At 35.8% G+C, this 19,315-nt stretch overlaps 2 protein-coding genes across 2 annotated transcripts; both read left to right on the top strand.

The window, feature by feature from the left end:
* The first annotated feature begins 839 nt into the window (after positions 1-839).
* LOC113050023 (ectonucleoside triphosphate diphosphohydrolase 2-like) lies at positions 840-4,647 on the top strand. Its single transcript, XM_026212739.1, has 9 exons — positions 840-1,017; positions 1,468-1,585; positions 1,693-1,843; positions 2,074-2,233; positions 2,348-2,575; positions 2,664-2,927; positions 3,418-3,537; positions 3,842-3,976; positions 4,055-4,647. Exons 1-9 carry the CDS (start codon positions 910-912, stop codon positions 4,256-4,258), a joined length of 1,488 nt encoding a protein of 495 aa, XP_026068524.1. The 5' UTR covers positions 840-909; the 3' UTR covers positions 4,259-4,647.
* A 339-nt stretch (positions 4,648-4,986) lies between these two features.
* On the top strand, positions 4,987-11,630 carry nelfb (negative elongation factor complex member B). Its single transcript, XM_026211566.1, has 13 exons — positions 4,987-5,255; positions 6,390-6,550; positions 6,635-6,734; positions 6,947-7,177; positions 7,768-7,953; positions 8,247-8,359; positions 8,453-8,555; positions 9,580-9,675; positions 9,770-9,912; positions 9,986-10,092; positions 10,194-10,335; positions 10,467-10,575; positions 11,123-11,630. Exons 1-13 carry the CDS (start codon positions 5,154-5,156, stop codon positions 11,279-11,281), a joined length of 1,752 nt encoding a protein of 583 aa, XP_026067351.1. The 5' UTR covers positions 4,987-5,153; the 3' UTR covers positions 11,282-11,630.
* The last annotated feature ends 7,685 nt before the right edge of the window (positions 11,631-19,315 follow it).

Below are 19,315 nucleotides of genomic sequence, written 5' to 3'. Positions count from 1 at the left end.
TCCTTGTATTGTCCTTGTATTAATGATGCTGATGCACAGATTTTGGTCCAATTAAATCCTCTCAAGAATGAGAATGTCCCTCCACCTAACACCACCCACAGCTAATTATGTTCAAGACTGATGTAACAACAGACTACTGACTGTTTAAAAAAAAAAAGATCTTTAAATGTCTTGAATCTGAACAGAATCTGTTCACTTTTACATATATTTATGTTTTCCCCAGGACTTTTGGAATGCAATCAATAGCTATCCTATATGTGGCCTCCATTTTTAAATTATTCCTACTGAGTTTGTTCATTTTAGATGCATAGGGTTTTTTCAAAAGCATATTGTCTATTGTTATTAATGAGGAACAACACTGTTTGTTCTTGCTCTAATGCCACCTAGTGTCAGATTGATGTTTATTTGCATGCCTGAGAAGTGTTGTGTCTTTGTTCTTCACAGTCTCTGACCTCTAGACTTTTTAAGGCATAAAAACAGTGATGCTTCTTCTGTTGACCCCTTAAAAGTTTGCTTTAACTTCTATGTAAATATATCTTATTCCAGCAGTGCACTATATACAACCAACTGTGTGGACCATTTAAAAGCCCTGACTGAGTTACCCAAGCTGAACATCAGCACACAGGATACAGGTTTAACACACAATCAAAAAGTATAAAGTCATAACACACAATCAAAAAGTATAAGGTCAGCAGCAAAAAAAAAAAAAAAAATACACACTTTGGCAGTCAGATGTTTTATATAAGGTTTACAATAACTAATATAGATGATATGGTTTGCATGCCCAAGCAGGTCTGACAGGTTGGTTAACTAACGTGTCAGAGACAGACATCTACACATCCTCACTGCAGTTGACTATACAGTAGTCGTTCAGCAAATGTCAGTGTTTTTTGTTTACAGTAGATTACAATGCAACTGCCAATATGTACCGCAATTGCAGCTCTGTTAATTTCATTTATAGGCATTCTTTTGCTCGTCATCAATACTGAAGAGATCAAAGGACAAGCACAGCTCATGGTAATGACACTTTTGATGTTCAAAGAAATCAAAAATAGGCTACAAATCTGAGGAAGACGACACAAGGCTGTCCAGACAGAGAGTTTTTATTGGATTTTACTACAGAAAACAAATCTGTCGGGAGGAAGATGAATCTCTTTCTGGCATTTGGGAGGCAGCCAATGACTCTCAACTGCCAAATTTAATGACACTCTGACTTGTTGCTTTTGACGAATGATTGCTGTGGCTCCTTCCATGAACAGATCAGAAACATTAAATAGATTTTTGTGAAAGCTCTTATTCATCTAATTGATTTGAATGAACACTAAAGATATATTTTTAGTCATTTATTTTTGTTATAATAAATAGCTGCAAAAAGGCAAATATGAGTGCTATCATCACTAATTAAAAAGTTTTTTTTTTTTGCTTTAGCTTTGATTTGATCTTGACTTCGGTTGTGTTTGTTCTCAGTATGGAATCATCCTGGATGCTGGATCCTCTCATACTTCTATGTTTATCTACAAATGGCCTGCAGACAAGGAGAACGGTACTGGTATAGTCAGTCAACACAGCGAGTGTCATGTGAAAGGTGAGTAAGTATATTGAAAAAAAAAATAATAGTGAAGTTTCACACTTATCATTCATCTAAATTTTCAAAGTATTTTCCTAATTATTATTTTTCTCTCTCCTACCCAGGAGGTGGGATCTCCAGTTATGCAGGTAACAAAGGAGGAGCAGCCAATAGTCTTGAGGAATGCATGGAAAAAGCCATGCAGGAGATCCCAAAGTCAAGACACAAACTCACCCCTGTGTATCTCGGAGCCACAGCGGGCATGAGACTACTGAAGTGAGTCAGAAATATCAATGATTAATTTTAGATGTATAGATGTAATATATTAGATGTTTTTTATTTCTAACTTTTCTCAATGCCCACTGTCACAACAACTAATTGTACAACAATGCTGTTTCACGTCACATGTTTATACTCTGTAAAAGTTTGTGCTGATTAATAGATCGCAAAGCTACAAAATGAGTCACAGATAACAAATATATTTCTGTTTTTGTCCAATCACACAGTATTTCTAAACCTAAAGAGTCAGATGAGATTTTGAAGGAAGTGGCAGACAAACTGAAGACCTACCCATTCAGCTTCAAAGGGGCCACCATCTTAAGTGGACAAGAGGAGGGAGCTTATGGATGGGTCACAGTCAACTACCTGCTTGAGAAATTTATTACGGTAAGGGCAGAAGTTCTTTTTTGATGTTCAAAGATAAAAATTTCAGAGCATATTTTACAGATGCTACTTGATTTTATGTAGACTCTCTCTCTATCTCATCCTTTGTTTCTCTAGTATGGTTTTGTGGGTCATTGGCTGTCTCCAGGCAGAGACACAGCTGGTGCGCTAGACTTGGGTGGAGCTTCCACTCAGATCACCTTTGAAACTAAACAGACGGTGGAGAACAAGGACAATCTGATGAAACTGCGGCTGTACGGACGAGACTATCAGATTTACACTCAGAGCTTTCTGTGTTATGGGAGAAATCAGGTGTTATTCAGACTGCTGGCACTTCTGATGAAGGTTAAGTGCAGACCTTTAGTCTAAATGATTAACTGATTTGATCATATTTAGAGTGTATCTTCTGATGTTTTCTCTTTATATCTTATAGACTCAGGGTTCAGACCGCTCCATAGTTCACCCCTGCTATCCTGCAGGTTACAGTGACTCCGTAAAGCTGAGCAGTGTGTTTGATACTCCATGCAATGAAAGACAATCTCATTATAAACCTGAAGATGTCCTGCAAATCAAAGGCACAGGGAACTACGATCAATGCCTGGGAAACGTTTCTCGTCTCTTTTCATTTAACAACTGTTCTTATTCCAGATGCTCTTTTGATGGAGTCTTCCAGCCCAACATTACAGGAAACTTTATGGTACGAGTTTCTAGAGAGCTTAATACGGAGCATTTAAACCTTGTGCATTCAGTTCTTTTGTATTGTTTTAAATATGCCGTTAGGGTTAGGGTTAGGGTTACCCTAACCTTAATGACTAAAATAATAACAAAACCAAATGGCGCTCAGTTCTAATAACCTTTGGTCTTGCATACTTCCTTTAACAGAGATGAAAAATAGTACAAAAATACTCTTACTTTACTCATGACGCTGCAACAATGCTACTGAATATATAGCATGAACAAGACAGCACTACAAGTATACGATAGCAAAATAAATGACTTTAATGAGTTGGTTCTTTTTAGTGAATAACAATCAAACAGTGCAGTCTTGTAATTTGATTCCCTTTACTAATGTCTCCAATGAGTCAGTTCTTCTTAGTGAATCAAGCACTGCTTTGCATCCCTAGATGCGCTGCATTGTTTTAATGTGTTAAGGTCTACACTAGCTAATTCCTGTTTATTTGGTGCAGGCGTTTTCGGCTTTTTTCTACACTCATTCGTTCCTCCAGAAAGCTGCAGGCATCACCATCACGTCTCCAGCTGATTTAAAGGATGCCATCCGTGTTGTCTGCAACATGAGCTTTCAGGAGGTAAATCTGATTTGGAGCCCTGCAATTTTAAGTTGACTTGTCAGAACATTCTACAACAACCGATTAAGAGAACTTGCATTTTTCCTCTATGAAAATATATATAATTATAGGCATATTTTCACTTTGTATTGTTTGATTCAATCATTAACAACTGATGAAATATTGAAGCTGTTTGTCTGTCAAGTGTTTTACCAGACTTGTCAGAGCGAATAATTCCTAAGCCTAGTTTTTAATTAAACTTAAATGTGATGAAATGTAAAAAATTTCCCCAGGCAATATCTCTTTCTAACTCCCTCTCTCTCAGATGCAGAATACGTTTCCTGATGAGGGGAACCATTTGGGGGATTACTGTGCAGATTCCATCCTTCTGCAGGTGCTCCTGATCAATAGATATGGTTTCAATGATCTCTCCTTCCCTCGCATCTCCTTTCGGGAGAAGGTAAGCCCTAAGGAAGACAGCTTTATATGCCATTTTAAGTTATAGTTATATACGTCAACTTTTTGCTTTGGTTTGCAGGCTGAAGACACTTCTGTTGGCTGGTCCCTTGGCTACATGCTAAGTTTAAGCAACTTGCTGCCAGCTGAAAATGTGCTTGTGAGAAAAACACTGCTCCCAGATGCCTGGCGTGCTGCTGTATTCCTCTTCTCACTCTTTCTTATCGCGTCTATAATTTTTCTGCTGCGAACCTACCAGAAGAATGCCACTAAATTATGTTGTTGATCTTTATGCACTAAAGAGTTTTTCTGTCCTTACGGGAAAATCTGTAAGTATTTGCAGCATATGAAAAAGTATAAACTTTTGTATTGACCCTTTTTTATTTTTTTTCTTACATCAGATTATGTTAGTGTAATTTGCAGTAAAATTGATGTGGAAATAATAAAGACGCATATTAAGTTGACATCAATTCATATGTAAAGACCTCTTCAGAAAAACAGAACCAGCACACTAAAATTTCAGAAATCCTATCTGGTCTTTAAAAGACCTTGCTTCCACTTCGTAAGGACTTTGGTGAATGTGGAAATGTAAAAAAAAAAGGAAATATTTCTATTTTAGCCACACACTGTTGCATAAAGCTCTTAGTTTCTGATCCTCAATCGCCTAAACAGAAGCCCACAGTTCATTACATCTTTGTACTACACACAGTACTTCTTATTATTTTTTATTTCTTATTTTGTTTTATTTTATTTTGTCCAAGAGTCAGAGTTGTAGTTAAATCTATAATTGGTATAATAAAGACAAGTGTATTATTGCAAGGGTAATGTTGTCTTTTTTCATTTATTAATATTTTACTAACAAATAATTTAAATGACAGATGTTCTCTAAAATCTTTTAATAATGTTTTTTTTTTTTTTTAATGACAAGGGCATTTTAGTATTCACATGTACATAGCAATACTGGAGACTTTTTGGCACCAAGTCAGGAACACTTCTTAGACGGAACCTTTTACGAAGTGTCAGAAACAACGGTCTGTTGACGACGTTGCACAGTTAGGAAGTGTGCGAATACAGATAACAACGAACAATGCAAATCTAACGCACATCTTTTGTATTACTGTTGTCATTGCATTGCATTTCATTTCGTTTTAATGCAGTTAAAACAGTGACAGCCACTCAAAATGTTCGCAGGGTTACCGGAGCTGGGAATATCCAATGGAGAAGATCTGAAAGAAACTCTCACTAACTGTACAGAACCCCTGAAAGCCATCGACCAGTTTCAGGTTAGAACTTAATACACTCGTACAGCTACCTTTTTCTCTAAAACAGTCACAGTCTTTAAGTGTCTTGAATGTGTCGGCATAAAACATTTCGCTCGCATGCAGCAGTCATCTTCATTGATTATAATGGGAGGGATCTATTTCTGGCGTAGCTTGCAGTATGATAGCATATGACAAGATGATTAAACAGATGTCTTTTTAAACTTACTAATTCATATCTTACTGGTATTTATTTGAATCACTAGTACGTAATGCCCTCTTCTAGCATCTAATTGTAGCTCATTAATGATTACTAATAACTAAGGAATAAGTGCCTAATGAATACCCTTGTGAAAAAGAAGAGTGCAGTTGTAATAAATGTGCAGTTAAAATCTTAAACGTAATGTTATATATATATATATATATATATATATATATATATATATATATATATATATATATATATATATATATATATATATAAACCTGTTCTTGCAGATACTATAGTATTAATTAAATAAAAGGCCTTTCAAGTCTATGTACAGTCCACATTACGGACTTAACACACTTGAGTACACTTAAAAAAAGTGTTTTGTAATATTGTCAATTTAAAAGTTTTACTTAAAAGTATGTTTAATTATTATTATTTTTAAAAAAATCTTTTGTACACTTAATTTGATGTGTTTTCTAACATACTGATCCACAATACTGATTTGCTTGTTTATAATTTAATTAACTTCTGTGTGCTATTTGGTATTACATTTAAAGTTAATATATTAAAATTGTGTTAAATTGCAACTTCATCATTAAAAATATGTAATTACAAATATATTATAGTTTATATGTAGTTTTCTCAGAAATTAAGGAATATTGTAGTTTGCCATAAATGCCTGTCAGTACATTCAACAGTGCATTTTAACTATTTTTCACAGACACTAACAGTAATTAGGAAATTACATATAAAAAGTGCTACTTCATCTGGCAAAAAAATTATAATAAATAAATAAATAAATCAGCTTATTGCAGTTAAGTGTCTGTAAACATATATTCAAGTATGCTTTAAAAGCATGTTATTTTCATAAATAGTACCTTTCTAAAAAGTATGTTCGTGTTGTGTTGTGCCTTATGTTTTTAATACAACTGTATTGTCATTCACAGATGGAAAATGGCATATTGTTGCCAACTCTACAGTCAGCATTGCCTTTCCTGGACCTTCACGGGACTCCACGGCTGGAGTTTCATCAGTCAGTCTTTGATGAACTTCGAGAAAAGCTGATGGAGCGTGTTGCCACCATTGCAGAGGGCAAAGAAGAGGACAGGTGAATGAAAAGTTTGATACAGCAGATCATAATCATAATCAGCAGATAAAAATCATACTAATGCATCCCCTTAAATTCACACAGGTACATGAAGCTGGAAGAACTTCTTGAGAAAAGCTTCCCATTGGTGAAGATGCCATCCATACAGCCCATTGTCATGCGAGTGCTGAAACATCTGCCAAAGGTTTGAATGTGTTCTGTAAAAATAACTTATTACTATAGTGGTTGGGTGTCAGATATATTTCAATATAGCACAGTATATTGACTCATTTTAAAACTTATTTTGCAGATTTCAGCCTTAGGAGTGCCATCTATTTTTTGATAAATGTATTATTATAGTTGTCATAACAGTGCTTTTAGTTTCAACAGAGACGATCTGTTTGCACTGTCATGCAGGTACCTGAGAAGAAGCTGAAGCAGGTGATGGCTGATAAAGAGCTGTACAAAGTCTGTGCAGTGGAGGTGAAGCGGCAGATTTGGCAAGACAACCAGGCTCTTTTCGGGGACGAGGTGTCTCCTCTTTTGAAACAGTATATTGTGGAGAAGGAGGCGGCTCTTTTCAGCAGTGACCTCTCCATCCTTCACAACTTTTTTAGTCCTTCACCCAAAACACGGCGACAGGGTGAGGTAAGTTGCAGGTGTTTTTTCTTACAATATTGGAATTAACAAAGTCATTTTTTAATATATAGAATTTTCAGCTGTAAATGTGCTCAGTTAGATACAGATATATTATAGTGTGTTTATACTAAAGCAGTTAGTTAGTTAAAGTTTATACTGAGCCAGTTTAATAATCGTATCATTTAATTTGAAAACTGTGTCAGTGTTAATGTACTGTACTGTTTCTTTAATGAAATTCTAAACCATTAAAACCATTATTAAAACATTATAAAAAAACTTCTCATTTTCTAACAATACTATGCATACCTAATAACATTAAAAAAAATAAAATAATAATATGAGATTTTGAATCTGTATAGTATAAGTAAATGATCTTGTAATGTTGTATCAATGTTGTGTTAACATTCATCTTATGTTTTTAACTGACATACTAATGTCAGTTTTTATGTAATGTTAGCATGATGGTGGTTTAGTGTTAATGTAATGTTGTGTCATTGGTATTGTAAAGGTTGGCTAATGTTATTCCTATGTATTTATACTTTGACAAACTTGTAATTTTGGTGATTTCCACACTGATTTTGTTTTGGTTTTTTTGTCAGGTGGTGTTAAAGCTGACTCAGATGATTGGGAAGAATGTGAAGCTCTATGATATGGTACTACAGTTCCTGCGGACGCTATTCCTGCGCACACGGAACGTTCACTACTGCACCCTGCGAGCTGAGCTGCTCATGTCCCTCCATGACCTTGACATCAGCGAGATCTGTTCAGTTGACCCCTGTCACAAGGTGTGAAACCAGTTTCCTGTCTGTTTTCAACGGCAACTTCATGATTCAGCACCATTTATAGGGGCCTTCTATTTATCATGTTTGTACAAAATGGTCTATGTAACTGTTACAAAAAGGTAAAGGAACTGAGTTCTTTATGAAAGCCAGACCTCAAAGCAGTGTTTTTGGTTGTTTATAAATTAAAAACAGTTTGGAGCTATTGCAGTGTGATCATGTATCATAAAGTTGACCACTTTTGATTCAAACACACCCTACAATGCAAAATCCTTATCTCTGCTCTTATCCTTTGGTAGTTTTCTTGGTGTTTGGATGCCTGCATCAGGGAAAAGTTTGTGGATGCTAAACGGGCCCGAGAGTTACAAGGTTTCCTGGATGGGGTGAAGAAAGGGCAGGAACAAGTGTTAGGGTAAAAGATTCACCAATCCTTACAGACATGAGGTAACATAGCTTACCCTTAAAAAGTGAAAAATGTTACACATTCTGTTTCTGTTTCTCACAGTGACCTGTCTATGATCCTCTGTGACCCATTTGCCTGTAACACACTAGTGTTGAGTACCGTGAGGAACCTTCAGGAGCTATTGAGCCAGGATGCCCTGCCCAGAGTAAGAGCTCAGTTCATTTTACATTATAGTAGACTTTTCTTTTTTGTAGTTAGTGTATAAATAAAACTTATTAAAAGTAGTTTTTGGTAATTACGGTTGTAACGATAAAGCCCGGTCCAGCTGTAAAATCGATAGAAAAAATATGCGGCGATTCAAATCGGTTGAGATGTTAAATGAGCTAAATAATCTCAATAGAGTTGGGGTGGTTGTTTATATGAATGTATCTCTGAGGGGAAAAAAGTTATCTTTAGAAAAGATAAGATCACATTTTCTTTTCATTTTGCATCTGTATTATACATATTTAAGTACTGCTTGTTTACAGCAGAAATTAAGGAAATGCTATATTTCTGCGGTTCCATAAGCGCCACCTGCTGTCAGAAAGTGAATTTGCATTCTCATTCAGCCCATCTGCTGTTTCTGTTCAGATGTTTTATGTAGTACAGTTTCACAAAGCTAAACTTTGTTCTGCCTCAGGTTTGGAAATGATGCAATAGAATTTAAATCCAAAACTATGCAGCATCTTTGTAAGATTAATAGTCAGTGGTGTCCTCTAATTTTAGATAGAAAGAGCACAGACAAATCCTTAGTTTGTTTTTATTAAAAGATTTCTTTTTTTTGTTCATTATTAATTTATTTGATTTTGGATTAGTTTAAAAATATATAGTTTTGTTCTTCTAAATATTTCAATTTCACAAAGCAATAATAAAAGGGCACCTTTTCATTTATAATTCAAATGTAATTTTGTAAAAAATGATGAAAAAAAAAGTCAAAAAATCTTATTGTGTTCAAATTGTCGAGTAAATTGTATAAATTCAATAAAAAAGATAATATGTAAAAATATTAATTAATGAAATCTAAATTAAAATATTAGAAAATAATAATAAAGGACATACATCTTTTAAACTTAAATTATAAAATTAAAAGTTTATTTGAAATATAAACACATACAATTATAGCATAGAAATAATACTACAAATATCATTCTAATATTTAATGCTATGAATCACTCTGTTTTCATGCACAGGACAGCCCTGACCTTCTCCTTCTGCTGCGGATGCTTTCTCTTGGCCAGGGTGCCTGGGATATGATTGACAGCCAGGTTTTTAAAGAGCCCCGAATGGTAAGATTAACTCTTGGCATTCTTCAATACACTATAACCTAACATTTGAAATGGGTTTGTACACTTACTCAAGGCTGGTCTTGTTTACCATCAGGATTTGGAGGTGGTAACGCGCTTCCTGCCTGCCATGATGTCAATAGTGGTGGATGACTACACGTTCACTGTGGAGCAGAAACTGCCGAGTGAGGAGAAAACCTCTCTGACGTACCCCAACACGCTGCCTGAAACCTTCTCCAGGTATGCTCATCAGCTCAATATTTTCAGCAAACACTCAGTTTTCTAAAACGGATGGTGTTTTTGTCTTGTCTAGGTATATACAGGAAAACAGGGTGGCGTGTGAGATCGGTCTTTATTATGTGCTTCATATTGCCAAGCAGAGGAATAAAAATGCTTTACAGCGGCTTCTTCCTGCACTGGGTGAGACTCCTGTCAGAGACTTTGGATTAATGGATCCATTAGTCAAAGCCTCTCAGACACTGATCATGTGTGTGTGTGTGTGTGTGTGTGTGTGTGTGCAGTTGATACCTATAACGACATGGCATTCGGAGACATCTTTCTCCATCTTCTCACTGGTCATCTGACTCTGCTCTCTGATGAATTTGGATCAGAGGAGTTCTGTTCTGCAGTCTTTGATAACTTCCTCCTCACATCTTTCTCTAGGTCTGTATTACCTTTTTATAGACCAAATCCTTCAGTGCTTGGAAAGAAAATCATTAGTAAGATAAAAATCAAGGTTAATACTGTGGCTCACTTCGATGCAGTTCTAGTATGTTTTTTGCTCTCGTTTGCAGTAAGGAAAATGTTCACCGACACTGTCTTCGCTTGCTGAATCATCTCCATCAGAAGGTGCTGGTGTCCTACATGGAAACCTTAATGAAGACGCTTGAACCACCAAAACAGGTATTAAAACAGGAAACAGAATCAATGTGAAATTGCTGAAATCACTGTAACTACTGATTAACATTGTCCAGTGTTAATGCAACAGTACCGGTCCAGTTTTTCAATGGCATTATAGTCCTGGGAAACATTTTCCCTTTCATTTTTCACATAGGAATTATAAAAAAATACTATACAGACTTAAAAATAAATTTAAGAGTTATAAGACATGGATCAAACCAACCAGATATGAGCTACTCTATTGATATATGTTGGAATACTGCAGCTGAACACAAATCTAAAAAATAATTTGCAATAATGTAGGCTGATGCTTTTTCAGCAGAAGCATGTACCATTGATTAACCAGAAGTAGTAGTATTTGATTTTATTTCACCAGATTAAGAAAGTAAATGGAGTCAGTTTTGTTTTAATGTTGACTTTAAAGCTCGCTAGATGGCACCTTATCCTCTTCTGTTCATAGATGATAAAAGTATTCTCTGTTCCTCTTTGTACGGTTTCTCTAATGCTGACATTTTAGAAAGTAACCATGTTTTAATTCATGCTATTACAGAGCAGTGAGTCAGTGAAGGAGCTGTGCACCCTGTTGAAGGAGAAGCTTGAAGCTTCTAAGAAAAGCCCCCAAGAGCCAGAGGAAGCCCCTTCTATGGATCTGGGCCTTCATCCTGTTTCTGTGCCCTCCACCCCCTCCACCCCTACAACCCCTCTTTGAGAGAGACTGGATGCCCTAGCCACTAGAGAGCAGCAACAGCAATCATTATCACATGGGGATAGACAGCGAGCCTTATGTCGTGAAGACTGACCTGAACGTGTATAAAATCCAACAGTGCTGGTTATGAAGTTTTTTTTTTTTTTATAAGGGTCATTTTAAAAGTCTTTTCCATTTTGTTGGCTCAGCTCTTTTATAACATTTAAATGTTTCTTTTAAGACAATTTAGTCCTGTTTCAATGTTGTATGAGTTCAAACATAGTCTCTTATGAACAGCATTTCATGGTTACTTATGTTGTGCTTTGGATCGTCTGTGACAACCCCTAGTGTAAATAAAATAATTGGTAAGAAAGTTTACAGTCCTTGATTTTGGAGCATTTTGAATGCATTAAACTTAACTGATTAGATGTTTTGTTTTTGCCCAACACCGTCCAAGCCAGATATAGCTAAAAAACGCAATACAATCTGTCACTTCCATTCAGAAGATTGACAGACTTTCTTTCTGCAAATACCAAATAGATAAGTACAAACAAAGTGTTATAATTATTATCATTATAAAAATAATTAAAAAGCATTTAACAATATGCAAAATACATACTCAGTAACTGACTACCTTTATCACAGAATGCACTTTTTTACATAAGGTTTTTAAAGTCTAAGGTGAATTATCTGTTGTTGTTTTCATTATGGGTGTTAAGATAATATAGCTATAAAAGTAGGCAAAAAGTTTTCTTCAATAAGTAAAATTTCCCCCATTTTGAACCAGTCTAACACTAGTGGCAAAACCATTCTTTTTTTGCATGCTCTGGTCAATTTTTAGACTTTGGCCTATTTTCTTTCCATAGCATGTATTCTTTCAGACTAGTGGGAAAAACTCTAAAGTACACAGATGAGATAAGATAAACTTTATCGTCCCAAAGGAAATTTGTTCTGGAAACATACAATATGATATCTGCTATTTTATACGAATAACAGTGAACAATTAAACTGTACCCTACCTATTTTGCAACACGTTTGTAATCATCATGTTTATATTTAGTTGCACACACTAAATGGAAAGAGAGAGAAATAAAAACATATATTATAATGGTTGACCTAGCTAACTTATCATTTAATGGTCATTGGGACAAAGGAGTTCTTAAAATGGTTGAGCCTACACTGAGGAACCCTGAACCGTCTTCCCAAGGGAAGAAGCTGGTACTCAGAGTGAAGGACATGAGTGGGATCTGAAATAATTATTTTGAGCCTGTTTAATAGCGGTTTCTTCAAAAAGAGCCTGAAGTGTCGGATACTGCTTAACATGGCTCTCTGTGTTAGCCGTGCAATCTGGGCTTTCAAATGTACACGAAGATTGCCAAACAAGGCTGAGATGCCATATCAAAAAATGCTCAGGATTACAGCATGATAAAAGAGAAGAAACACTTTCTGGTTAGCACCAAATACATTTAAGTACTTTATTCCATTTGACCTATTTGTGTCTTGTTTATTTCAATTCCAAATATATCTTTTTTTCACTTCCGTAGAATGCACATTCCTAGAGGTCTTAACAGGTGTTTGTTCATTAAACATTCAAACATAACATTTATTAACAAGTATTTTTCTATTCATGGAGCAATACCACAAAATATCTATTTCCCTTTTGTAAAAAGTAGCCTGTCTAAGCAATATGTGTGCGAATTTTAAACCTGGCTTCATCCAATGTTAAGTTGTCTCTTCTATGCAAATGGAGTCTTTTTAATGAGATAACGATTTGAATATTTACACACAATCTAATTTTCTTTAGTTACCTATTAATTATAAGTTCTTTGATTCACCTGTGTTGTACATAAATGCCCAGAACATTCTCTGTGCTGCTGTCTCCACCTAGTGTCTTGTAATGAGAGCCTGGCTCAGTGAATGGCCTTCTGTCTTGTGATGTTGTGGTGGTGTGTCATATAGATCAGCGTAATCTGACAGATAACCTCTACAGTCCCTTCTCTTACTGTCATAGCTCAATTTTTAATTGTCAGCTGCTATCAGTTGTCTAGTATCTATCTATCTATCTATCTATCTATCTATCTATCTATCTATCTATCTATCTATCTATCTATCTATCTATCTATCTATCTATCTATCTATCTATCTATCTATCTCTCTAATCTTGATAGCATGCAGTCAGATTTTTCTAGTCATCACCTGGTGGAAATTATGGTATATGGTGTTTCCCCATGGGAAATAAAATAACCGCAGTGATATTTAACATCTTCCCCACTCTGCTGAAGTGTGTTTACTTTATAAAAGCACTGGTAACAATAAATAGGAATTGAGACATGACCACATCTGAAACCGAGAAGACGGCAAGCGCCCACAGAGATGATGAGCTCTTCCTCTTTTTACTTCAGTTAAAAAAAGGCCTGTTATACTGTCTCGGTTTATGCAGCGGTTTTTGCACTATATCTGTTCCCATTAAGAGCATCACTCTTCTTTAGAAAAGCATTCAGTTCACATAAATGTATTTAACAGACGCTCTTATTTTATATATACATTTTTCAAAATACAACTCTGGATTTAACATTAAAAGTAAATACCAGTTTTTTTTTTATATGGTCTCAGACATTTATGAAAATTTAAAAGCATGTTTATTTTGAAAGTAGTTCCTGTCTAAGCATGTGTAGTTTGCAAGTCTCCTAGCCTGGAAGTTGCAGGAGCAGTTCCTGATGGGTTAGTTGCTTGTCCCTGTTCTGTCAGTTGGGACAACATCATACTTGCCTCACAGCACCTACGCTGCCTCATTTCGTTATTCGTCAAACGAAGGCAAAGACTGCTCGATCTTGCAGGTTTGCATTGCACAACATCAGAAAAATCAGGCCCTTTCGAACGGAGCATGCTGCTTGTCTAGGCTGGACTACTGCAATGCTTTTCTGGCTTGACTTTTATCAAACACAATCAAACCTCTATAAATCATTCAGAATGCAGCGGCACGACTCGTCTTCAACGAACCCAAAAGCGCCCATGTTACACCTCTCTTTATCTCAAGGTCAAGACACTGATGCTTGCGTATAGAACAGACATACACTGAAAAAAAATGATTTGTTGTCTGAACAACCATTACTTATAAAAGTAAATATATTAAACACAAAAAACATGGTATTTATAACTTGTCAATGTCTACTTAACTATGAGGTTCCATTTGTGCCAAAATTATGTCAACATGCTGTCTGTCTATGCTATGTGTTGTCTCAATTTACCATAGACAGTAAAAGAAATGGACACAGCGACCCCATTGGATTCAACGGAGATAAGTGAAGTCAATTAGAAGCACGCACTTCCTGGGGGTTGGACGTAATCATAGACAGTAAAAGAAAGGACCTAATGCGCAGACTAGAGGTCTTCACGGGTCCAAAAATTCTTGCCCGAACCCGACAGAGACCCGTAATGTACTACACCGAACCGACAAGGACCCGTCTATTATTTCAAAAGCTGGACCCGGACCCGTGTAGATCCGAGAAATGCCTACCCGGACCCGACCCGGACCCGTATATTAGCTTTCATGTAGGATTCATGTCCGCACTCAAGTGTTTTTAGTAAGTAAGAGTCCAGAGACAAATGAAAATAGATCCATGAAGAAAAACATATATTCATATATTTTCATATATAGTTTTTTTTTTTCTGTTTTTCGGATCACCAGTAATTCTTTCGGACAGTTCGATTCAATAAACCGGTTGAAGAAAATGGTTCACCGGTTCTTTTGCGCTCAAAGTAATGGCGTCATTGGCGATGATTGGGGATGATTTACCCGCGGTTTACCTGTGCTCATAATATTAGCACAGAATTAGTTAAGAATCAATCACCAAAAGAACCAGTTCGGTTCAGACGCCCTGTGTGTTGGTCTGCTTCACGCTGAAGCAGCACTATCCTTGGCACCACTATCTCTCAGGACCTGAAGTGGGACAATCACATTGACTCCATCGTAAAAAAGGCCCAGCAGAGGTTGTACTTCCTTCGCCAGCTGAGGAAATTTAACCTGCCACAGGAGCTGCTGAAACAGTTCTACTCCACCATCGTCGAATCCATCCTCTGCACTTCAGTAACTGTCTGGTTCAGCTCAGCTTCTAAATCTGACCTCAGAAGACTACAGAGGGTAGTCCGGACTGCTGAGCGAATCATCGGTTCAACTCTCCCTTCTATTCAAGAACTGTACTTATCCAGAGTGAGAAAAAGGGCTGTCAAAATCACTTTGGACCCCTCACATCCTGCACACTCCCTCTTTGAACTGTTGCCATCTGGTCGACGCTACAGAGCACTGAGCACTAGAACGACCAGACACAGGACCAGTTTCTTCCCTCAGGCAATCCATCAGGCATTCTGTCTCTGTCATTCTGTTGTACTGCGGAGCTTCTGTCACGAAAACAAATTCCTCGTATGTGTAATCATACCTGGCAATAAAGCTCATTCTGATTCTGAATCACACATGCGCAGTATCATCGGCTCTCGAATCAGACGCGTCTGACAGAAACGGGTCGAGAACGAGTCAGTCTATTGTTCATTATCTGGCTCGACTCAGTGTTCATCTTCAGTTATCTCTTCACAGCAGTTCAGTCAGTGTACTGTTTGAGTTAATGAATTTGATATTGGTTTGTTTAAACTCAGAGGGAGTGTCAGCCACATTAAAAAGGTTAACAGCTTAAGTCATTTGTGGATTAATGCGTATTGGAGATGTGAACCGTTTAAAACGATTCAGTTCGAGGTGGTGAACTGGTTCAAAAAGATCTGGTTACATCAAATGATTTGTTCGCGAACTGAATATCACAAACTGCTTTGTTTTGAACTCTCAACAACAGACACGGAAGAGAAGACAATGCTGAATAAAGTCGTAGATTTTGCTATTTTTGGACCAAAATGTATTTTCAATGCTTAAAAAAATTCTAACTGGCCAGTAGACATGGACAGTATACCATTCACACAGTTTCAATGGAGGGACTGAGACGTCTTGGACTAAATCTAAAATATCTTAAACTGTGTTCAGAAGATAAACATAGGTCTCACTGGTTTGGAACGACATGAGGGTGAGTTATTAATGACATAATTTAGATTTTTGGGTGAACTATCCCTTTAAAATGCTTAGTTGGTTCAACTCCATTTTTAAATATAAAAGAGTGAGCGACGCCCTATGGTACCATCACAGAGAGGCTCAAAATCCCTTTCCAGAACATTCTCGTTCACCATTCCTGGCTGGTGGAATTATCTTCCCACCCCTATCCAGAATGCTGAATCCCTGACAATTTTTAAGCGACAGTCTGAAGATCTCTTTTGACGTTACTTGACTTCATCCTAAATTTAAAAAAAAATGTATTGCTTCTCTTTCTACCTTGAACAATGCCAAAAACGTTGTATTACGAGCACTTCCTGTGTTATTTTAGCAGTAGGCCTAAAAACAGCACTGCTGTTTGATATTGGAAAAAGGTATTTTATTACACTTATTAGTTCATTATTTGAATTTATCATAATCATGAACACATTGGTTTGTAGTAAAAATAGTTTTACCGTTTACTGCAGTTTTAAAATATTTTATTGACTCGCACATTCACAGAAAATAACTTCTGTCTGCATTGCAAAAAAAGTTGGATTAATGGCCATGATATTTGAAATTAAATGCCCAACAAACACATTTAGGTCAGACAAATAATATATATGCCGTTATGCTATAGTCTGATGTTTTGGACTGGAAACTTCACAGACTTTTAAAAAACACTTTTTATCAAATAAAATAAAGTTGGCAACTAACTGTTTAGTGTGGGATTGGCATTCAAGCCATCCCCGGACTTTTATGACCTTTCACTTGATTTGTGGGTGGCATGAAGCCAGTATCATATCCTTTGCAGTTATAGGCTATAGAAATACTCAGTTAAAAAGTGCAAAGATATTAGAAATTCAGACAAAGTGTGCATATGATTATCTTTAAATATATAAAGCAGTTACATTTAACTAACTGTGACTGTTGAGAGGAAGACATAAATGAAATAGGCCTAATGCATTTATTTTGTGTCCTTATTTCAGTTTCAATTCTGAATTTCAAACTTCTCAAATGATCTAATAATAGGGACACATTACTTTTTATCTTTCACTTTTACTGCACCCATATACAAAGTGATGAAACTCCTTAGTACGCTCTTCAAAAGTTATGCTTTTGCAGTTCAGCAGTCAAGTTTGTGTGTGCATCTTGCAAGCTTTCGCACCTACATTAAAGATAGCATCAAACAAAATCCCTCATTAAATGGAAATATGATTTAAATATCCACAGGAAGTCTTCAATGGCCATATATAATGCCTTACAGATGTAAAGAGATTAATTCGTTCCATTGAGCTCCATCATTCAGGCTTCTCACAGATGGATTTAAAGGTAACAGAATGTGGTTATGTTTTCTTTGCAAATGTATTGTTTATACAAAATGTTATTTCAAAATTTTAAATTTTTTAATTTTGATTACCTTTAAATTTAGATGTTACAATGCGATGACGATCAGGGATCTTTTATATTCTCTCTGTACCTGTATCTTAAGGTGTTTTCACACTTTGTCCTCTTTATAAAACACCTTTATAGTTCTGTTTAGTGCAAAAGGACTGGGGTACATTTTTCACGCTGCCATCTGATTTTTTGCAGTTGTAAAATACATGTGATATACATATATTTGCTGATATGATTTATGTCATTAATCCAAATTATGGAATCTAAGGTTCAGTCTAAATTAACAGCAATTTAGTAGAATTTATTTTTATTTTTATTATATTTTATTAAAAAGGTTTTTTATTTTATTTTTTTCAATTGAAGGAATGTTTTGAAAGAATAGATTATGAATTCAAATGGAATGATCCCACTCAATGATGATCATTGAATATATCTGAAATGAAATTAATTAAAAGATAACTGCAAGAATTTTAATAATGATTGTAAAATAAAATACAATGATAAAATTATCAGCAATACTGGTGGTTTCTGTGTCAATTCTGAGAGTCATCTTAGGGTCGAACATTTTATTTTCTTAAAAACAATAAGAATATTTAAATACAAACCTAAATGAATTAGTGTGTCCAGACTCAAGACTTTAGTTAAAATATTCGCCTATTAACAAAGAAACACAAAACCGAACACTATACAAATGTTTTGGCTTAGCAACAACTATTTTGGAGTTATGACAACTTCTCATAAAAATATGTTCAGCCAATAAAACTACACTGAGTTAGAGGAATTTAATACAAGCCACATTTTTGTGCAAATTACTAATTATATAATAATAATTATAGCTAATAATAATAATAATAAAAAGTTGTTCCAACTAATTTTGACATAATTCAACATTGTCACTGCCTAATTTTAAAAGTTATCACGAAAAGTAAAAAATCACTTATGCATATGAAATGTTAAAATTATCTCATGATAGCCTAATTCACGAACTAAATAACGGCGATTGGCCAATCAGAACGCGGTACTGTAAAAAGCCGAAGCGAGTTTCCATCGTTTTTCGTGTTAAATGGTTCAAGCGCAACTTTTTAACTTCTTTAAAAAGAACACAACATATGGTATAATTTTCCTCGATTAGAAGACATTCCCCTGACTTAATGTCATTGTGCTGTATTTGTGACTGAGTAGCCACCGACTTTGCAAAAAAACAAACAAAAACACATATTTCTAGAAGTCTAGAAGTTCAGTTTTTATATTTTTATATTCATTGCACAAACAATGTACTTTTCTGAATATCAGCACATAAATAAGTTAAACATTTTATAGAGCAAAGCGGTGTTTCTTTCCTGTTTTTGATCGAATCATGTGGTGGGATGGGCGTAAAGTATTCTTCATACTTTGCAAGTGTCTTCTACCTCTACAATCCTGAGGAAACGCCGCTTTCAGATCCTGGCCAAATTTGCTACTCCTCCTCCTCCTTCTGCTCTACTGTGATTCGTTGTAGATTCGTCACGTGACTCACTGACACAACGCGCCGAGGAGTGAGCATAGCTGTCTGATGAGAGATCAGGATGGCCGAGAGGAAGAGAAGCGTTGTG

This window comes from Carassius auratus, chromosome 30, assembly GCF_003368295.1.
Source record: "Carassius auratus strain Wakin chromosome 30, ASM336829v1, whole genome shotgun sequence".
NCBI lineage: Eukaryota > Metazoa > Chordata > Actinopteri > Cypriniformes > Cyprinidae > Carassius > Carassius auratus.
The sequence above is the reverse complement of the archived record's forward strand: the minus strand, read 5'-3'. Positions and strand labels throughout refer to the sequence as shown.

Coding starts and splice junctions, on each gene's coding strand:
- LOC113050023 (XM_026212739.1), top strand. CDS start 910: ATGCAACTGCCAATATGTACCGCAATTGCAGCTCTGTTAATTTCATTT. Junction 1,018..1,467: donor AAGGACAAGCACAGCTCATG/GTAATGACACTT, acceptor GTTTGTTCTCAG/TATGGAATCATCCTGGATGC. Junction 1,586..1,692: donor CAGCGAGTGTCATGTGAAAG/GTGAGTAAGTAT, acceptor TCTCCTACCCAG/GAGGTGGGATCTCCAGTTAT.
- nelfb (XM_026211566.1), top strand. CDS start 5,154: ATGTTCGCAGGGTTACCGGAGCTGGGAATATCCAATGGAGAAGATCTG. Junction 6,735..6,946: donor TGCTGAAACATCTGCCAAAG/GTTTGAATGTGT, acceptor ACTGTCATGCAG/GTACCTGAGAAGAAGCTGAA. Junction 10,093..10,193: donor GCGGCTTCTTCCTGCACTGG/GTGAGACTCCTG, acceptor GTGTGTGTGCAG/TTGATACCTATAACGACATG.